Source organism: Arachis ipaensis, chromosome B6, assembly GCF_059453495.1.
Source record: "Arachis ipaensis isolate K30076 ecotype BB chromosome B6, ASM5945349v1, whole genome shotgun sequence".
Taxonomy (NCBI): Eukaryota; Viridiplantae; Streptophyta; class Magnoliopsida; order Fabales; family Fabaceae; genus Arachis; species Arachis ipaensis.
In genome coordinates, this window is record NC_142441.1 from 3342988 (window position 1) to 3350125 (window position 7138).

The window sequence follows — 7138 nt, forward strand, 5'->3', positions numbered from 1 at the left end:
GATTAGAAAAATGCAATGATCTATGTATCTAATGTTAGAGAAGGCATTTGTATAGTTGACTTGTGCATTTAGTGCGGTTGTGCTTTGTGGTGGAGGTTGAAACAAGTTATATGTGGATGTGATGAATTGTGATCTCTAGTGAGTTGTGAACTGTGAGTAGTGAGTAACTGAGTATACAAATGTCTGGTTTTGGTAACAAAATTTAAGAAAAAGTGTTTGTGTTTCATAAATTAAAAAATTATATATTTGTGCTTATAATTTTGAAAAGTGAGAAGTATTTTGTAAAAGTTTATACTGATTGAAACTAAAAAATTTATATAATCCTATATATTAATAATATTTTGATTTATTATTAATTAAATTATCGATACCAATTTTATTTGCGATTAAAATAACAAAATTAAATAAAATAAAATGTAAGAAGTATTTTTTAAAAAATATATCTTATCCTAAATTTTAAAAATTATTTCACCAAACATAACCATTATTATTTATACTTATTGGTAGTCACTTCTAATTTACTCAACAAGGTATTTACAATTTTTAAATAACATCAATGAGAATTTTATAATTTTAACTTGTTTTAAACAGTATTTTGCTTGCGAGTACCATAATGCAAGGAAACACAACTTGAAATATAATATGTAAATTTCAACCAAAACAAAACAAAAGAATTAATTAATTTCTGTTTTTAACTTTTCAAATTTTATTTACCAATATATAACCCTTTTTTTTTTTGGTCAGAACTCAGAACCAATATAATGATATATCATAGGTGGAGTCTGGAGAGGTCAGTCAACCACCTAAGTACTATCTTCTTCTTTTTTTTTTGGTCAATCACCTAAGTACTATCTGTCTATGCATAAATTCTTTTTTTTTGGTAAACATACGGGCCTAAGCCCAATTCTCATTTTTTTTTACCTGCATAATGCTCTAAATTCAAATTTAAGCGTTCCAAAAAGAAATTATTTGAATGGACCTTTGCAAAAATGAATGTCTGCGGAACAGCCTAATAGGAAAGGAAAATAAAAGGGAAAGCCCAAGCCCATATTGACCAAAAAGAAGCCCCATGGATTCTATGACCTTATTGTTCGTGCCTGCGTCAGTGGGGAAGGAGGGGTTAGTGGGGATTTTTCTTGTTGAGTGTAAAACCCTAACAAAATCTCAATCACCAAAACGATGAAGCGAGTTTGGAGATTCACTTCAGACGCAGTAGCGCAAGCCGAACACTTCTGCTTCCACTCCCATGGAATCCCTAACCCTAAACCTAATATTCCGTCCTTTACTACCACCACTGCCGCATTCACATCGCCTGGCCTCACGCGCCGCCACTGCACCTCCGCTACCCCTCCTCCTCCTCACCCGCTCCAAGATATTACTCCCCTCTTCATCGAGAAACGCAGGCTTCCGTTCGGAGAGGATCTCATCAATAAAGCATCGGTTTTGAAGAACCAACTGGTTCTCGAAGCCTCGGATTCCAATCGGGTAATTGAGATCCTCGATGAGAACTCTGCATCACTGATTGAAAGTCATGTAGGTGGATCTGTGCTGCTCGAGCTCTTGAATCAGTTGGATTCGTGGCCTTCCTTGGCCCTTCAGGTATATTGCAAAGATTCCCAACTTGGATTGTGTTAACTTCGAATTAAAATGAGGAAAACAAAAATGCAATCCTATGCTTGAATTTTCTATAATTAATGTTTTTCATAAGCTAAAGCTATTTATTTTATGATTTTTCTTCTTGGAATCTTACCTAAACAGTTTTATAAAGTATGAAGGAGTAGTGTTTGTTAAAGGAATCAGAGCACTTGTTTGACCTGGAAGGTAATCCCTGTTTCTTATTAGATTGGGTTGTTAATGATTTAGGTGTTTGATTGGAGGAGGGAGAAGAAGAATTATGGTGTTGACTCCCCCATGAGTGTATATGAGTATTCTAAGGGCATAAAAGCTGCAGGTAGATGTAAAGATGTTCATCATGCCGTTGAGATCTTTCTAGATGCTGCAAAGAAGGGCATGAGAACGACCAGCACTTACAATGCATTGATGAGTGCTTTTATGTTCAATGGTCTTGCAAAGAATTGTCACGAGTTGTTCTGTGATATGAAGAAGCATGCAGCTTGTCCTCCTTCAATTGGCACATACAATATTCTCATATCTCTTTACTCTCGCTTGCTGTTGGTGGATCACATGGAAGAAACATACCAGGCAATAAAAGAGTCGGACCTCCAACCCAGTGAGAATACTTATAATTATTTGATTGCTGGATATATCTCGGCTTCGATGTGGCATGACATGGAGAGAGTTTTTCAAATGATGAACAGAGGCCCTGTCAAGCCTAACTTGAAAACCCACCTGCTAATGCTTCGAGGCTATGGACAATCAGGTAATCTGGAGAAGATGGAAGAGATGTATTCTCTAGTAAGGGATCATGTAAACAAAAAAGAAATTCCATTGATCAGGGCCATGATATGTGCGTATTGTAAAAGTTCAGATTCGGATAGAGTGAAGAAGGTAGAGGGATTGTTGAAGCTTATTCCACAAAAACATTACAGACCATGGTTGAACGCCTTGTTGATTAAGCTCTATTCCCAGGAGGACTGGTTAGAGGAAATGGAGATTGCAATTAATGAGGCTTTTGAGCGCAGAACCCGGATAGCCTCAGCAAGTATTATGAGATGCGTTACTGCAACTTATTATCGGTGTAATGCAATAGAAAGGCTAGAAACTTTTGTGAAACGTGCTGAATGTGCTGGGTGGAGAATCTGTCGGTCCTTGTATCATTGTAAGCTTGTCTTATATGGATCACATAATCGTATTGATGAGATGCGTTATGTCTTTGATGAAATGGAAGGTGTTAAAATTAATTGCACAAAAAAAACATTGTGGATAATGTACAAAGCTTACCTGAACCATGGTCAGAGATCCATGGTTCTGAAAATATTGGGACAAATGTTCAAGCATGGTTATGAAGTCCCCTTGCATGCATTTCCATCATAAATTATATTGTCATTCATATCACCTGTTTCACTTATTGTAAGCATGTTGGTTCAGCAGATTAATGCAAAATTTGTTCCTTACTCTTGCCCGAAGCTGAACTTGTCTAGAATTCTAACGAAGGAACTTGCAGTTAATTGCATATGTTCTATGTTGAGAATCATTCAAGTTTTATACCAGTGGTTGCACATGGCAGCATGCACTAATATTAGAAAAATAAAATTAGTGCAAATGACATCTTCAGCAGCTTGTCATTTAAATAATTTGTAGGTATGCATCTTTTCTTGAGGCTTCTTTTAAGATATTCTTGTTCTGGTGTATTACTTATTTTGCCGTCATGCCATTAATAATGTTAATCGATACATACTTGGGTTTTGATTATGAACATTTTACCACTCCTCTATTGTTAACAATAATAATTCTGAAGTTTTCTGATGGTGGTATTTGTTTGAGTGGTGCCTCTGGAACTGGTTCTGCACAAGGATACTTTGTTTTAGATGCATGATTTGAAGTTATGCTTTGTTATGCAAGTCTGGATAGTTTGACAATATAACCTTTATAAAATAAGTTAGGCTTCAACACTTGACTTTTTGCTAAAGAATATAACATAGCAGGATACTCCTTTTTAATCCAACCATTTAGGTAATATACAAAATGATTGCTTACATTTTCTGCTTTACTGACAGTAGTTATTGCAGATGGTGTTGTACATGTGCAGTCTTTGGGAGATGAAGGGTCCCCAACACATTGAGTGCTGCTGTGTTTGCAAAGTTTGAATAGCACTTTCTTGATACGTATACACAGAAGAGAGCAACTCTTGATCTTTATGCTGAGTCTATTTACCACTTATGAAACCATGTTGGAAGTTTGGAAGAGCAAGAAGTTGATATGGCAACAACATTTATTTATTTAATACATATTCATGAAATTGGAGCTTGCATTACCATGCACCAAACAATCAATTCTTTGAATGGCTATCCCCTTCAAAGCCATTTGTTTCGAAGCTAAAATTTGCAAATTTTTGTCAGCTAAATTTTGTTGTAGATGTCCTGAATTCATTGGCAGATTATGCTTGTAATAAATGGTTAGGGTGAAAAATTTTAATCCAGACGGTTGATAATATTATTCTTTTGTATACTCAGACATAATTGCATATACTTCTTTTTCACTCCTCGCAGTACTATATTTCTTAGTCTCCAATCATCTGGCCAGTCATACTTCTTCCTCCTCATATTAATCTTTCCTTCTGTTTTTTAATTATGAATAATTATTAAGACAATCATTATATTTTATTAAATATTTATACATTTGAAAAAAAAATTACATTTTACGAATCATATATTTTATCTCTCCGTGATTTTAGTATGTTTTTTGGTCTAATAAACAAGGGGCCTAGCCCACTCATTGATATGATTTTTATGAATTTGGATTCTTTAAATTTTAAATTTGTACTTTAGAGGGTAAAATATGATTTTCTAACTTTGAATGATTTTTTTTTTATATTTATTTTTGGTCTCACTTATAAAATAAATGGTGAGAGATGACACTTTACTCTCTAAAGTGAAATCCAAACTTTAGAGATTTGATTTTTATAATCTAAAACTTTATTTGTCTAATATTTATATGAACTGTGAAATGGATCTTTCTTGATGTAAATGGGGGAAGTGATACCCCAAGTACAATAGCTTAATTATCTTTTTTGGGGCTTGGCCCGGTTGCTTTACCGGAAAAAAAATACTTATATGAAATTTTACAAGTTCTAACTAATTAAATTGACAAATATCATGTCATAAAAAAAAAAAAAAAGATTGACAAATAACAAATGTCACTCTAGGTTAAAGAGGTTAGAAAAAAGTTAGGTTTGGTGGTTGGTTGTTTTTTCAACTGCGGTTAATGAAAACGATAAAAAAGGACGACTCTCAAAATAGTAAATCCTAACTGAATGAGAGTACATGAAATGGAGAGCGGAGAGAGTGGGGGAGAGCCTTTGAGGGTGGCACATAGCGAGGCAGCCGGCCATGCCGGCGGAAGCAATAGGGGGAGCGTGGAGGGGGCATGCATCAAGTGAAAAGGATGGGATTAAAGGAGACAGTAACAAGATTCAAGGTCAGCGAATATCGTTCAGAGATAAAGTTGCTGGTGCCTCATCAAGGAGAGATTTGGAGGTTGTTGATTCTCTTGATGGGGATAAGATGGCTACAGTAGTTGGTAAGCAATGCGATTCGGAGATACCAACTGTGACGTTCACTGAAGAAGCAAAGGAGATATTGGCAGAGCCCTACAAAGATGCCATCGTGATCAAAGTTCTTGGAAAACATTTTAGCTATACGGCGATCACGCACAGGCTTAAAGCCGTCTGGAGAACCAAAGGAGGATATGAGGTACTAGATATCGGTTTTGGCTATTTCTTAGTCAAATTTAATCTCTTGGAGGATAGAGAAAAAGTTCTCTTTGGAGGACCGTGGATGAGTACTGGTAGTTATGTTGCTGTTAAATCTTGGAGTTCTTCATTCAGACCTTGTGAAAACACTTTTGGGTCTACCATGGTTTGAATAAGAATCACAGGTTTAAACATTAACTATTATCAAGAGAGAGCCATGAAAATGATTACGTCAGTTATTGGCAAACCGATCCGCATCGACTTAGCCACCAAGTTTGCGGAGAGGGGAAAGTATGCAAGAGCATGTGTGCAAATTAACTTGAGACTTCCAGTCATAAAAAAAATTCTAGTTGATGGTGATATGTATGACATAAAATATGAGCACTTGAATTTAATTTGTGAAAAATGTAGCTGCTTTGGGCATGTAACAAGAGAATGTCTGAAAGAGAACAACAACGACATTGGGAAGGAAAGCACGGTGAAGGAGAAAAATTTGCCGTCATTGTTTTCGGTGGATAACAATGAGAAAACGGCAGAAGGTAGTCAAATCCCAGTAAAAAATCAAAATTCAACTTTTGAATTTGGAATTAATGCCAAATCAATTCCAATTATGGAGAAGTGTGAAGTAGCGGGTCTTGTGCATGATTATTTGCAAGAATCACGCATGGATAGGGATACTCGTGCAAAAGATGGTGAATGGGTTACAGTTAGTAGAAAAGGTAAGGAAAAAGTGGGTAAAAGCCCCAATGTGGTGCCAAAAAAAGCCAATGTAGCAATATGCTCCAATTTGGTGAGTAAGAAATTTTCTTTTGGGTCTAATAACATGCATGCTGGATCCTCATCAAATGCAAAAGTGAAGTGAAGTCCTTATCAAATGCAAAGGTAGGGCCTAAGGAAAAGAAGGATCATCCATCCACGCTTGGCTCTTTGGGAACAACTTAGGTGGTTTTCAAGGATCAGAATACTCCTTTCTTTAAAGCAGGGCACAAAAGGCAGCGTTCTATTTCACTTCAAAACTCACCTACTGAAGCATTGTCAATGGATTTTCGAGTACAAAAAGAGCTTGATAAAGCTAGTGCAACAACAAACTTGGAGAACCAACCTCAACAGAGGAATGATGGTTCTGCGGCGCAAGTCCGCGAGAAGACACTTGGAGACAGGGGTCTATCAACGTGAGGTAGAATGATTATACATTCCAATTATTTAATTTATTTTTATGGATTGCGACCATTTAAATATTATTAGTTGGAATGTAAGGGGGCCGTCAAATAAGATGTCTCGGGTGCACTGTAAGGAGTTGGTACGAAAATTTCAACCAACTTTTTTTATTTTGGTGGAAACTCATATTGGGTTTGAAACTATGAAATAATTTTGGGGGAGATTAGGCTATTATCCTGTAGGGATTGTAGATGCTGTTGGACACAAGGGAGGAATTTAGTTCCTCTCTACTAATTTAAAATTTTCTTGTAAAATTTTTTGGGCTATGAATCAATGTATAACTTTGGAAATTAATGGTGGTGGGCGAAGATGGATCTGCAGTGCGGTTTATCGCAGCCCTCAAACCACTAATAGAGTAGAATTATGGAGTCATCTGCTTGATATTGGGTTGTGCATTCAGGACCAGTGGGTGGTGGTTGAAGATTTTAATGATATTTTGAGTGTTCATGAGGTGAAGGGGGTAATTTCTATTCGAATCGCAGTAGTATCTTTGCAAGTACTTTAGATTCTTGTGGTCTTTTTGATCTGACAACTTCTGGAAGACGGTTT

General features: G+C 36.2%; 1 protein-coding gene across 3 annotated transcripts; it reads left to right on the forward strand.

Moving 5' to 3' along the window:
- The first annotated feature begins 1089 nt into the window (after positions 1–1089).
- LOC107645379 (pentatricopeptide repeat-containing protein At2g30780) lies at positions 1090–4159 on the forward strand. 3 transcript variants are annotated; one of them, XR_015886081.1, is made up of 4 exons: positions 1108–1599; positions 1864–2779; positions 3052–3261; positions 3690–4159. XR_015886081.1 is itself a non-coding variant. In XM_016349391.3 (3 exons), the coding sequence occupies exons 1-3, from the start codon at positions 1180–1182 to the stop codon at positions 3740–3742; spliced, it is 1389 nt and encodes a 462-aa protein (XP_016204877.1). In that variant the 5' UTR covers positions 1108–1179; the 3' UTR covers positions 3743–4159. The 3 variants fall into 3 exon arrangements, 2 of the variants coding, with proteins under 2 accessions (XP_020959392.2, XP_016204877.1); XM_016349391.3 differs by lacking the exon at positions 3052–3261; XM_021103733.2 differs by lacking the exon at positions 3690–4159 and having other exon boundaries at positions 1090–1599; positions 1864–3086.
- The last annotated feature ends 2979 nt before the right edge of the window (positions 4160–7138 follow it).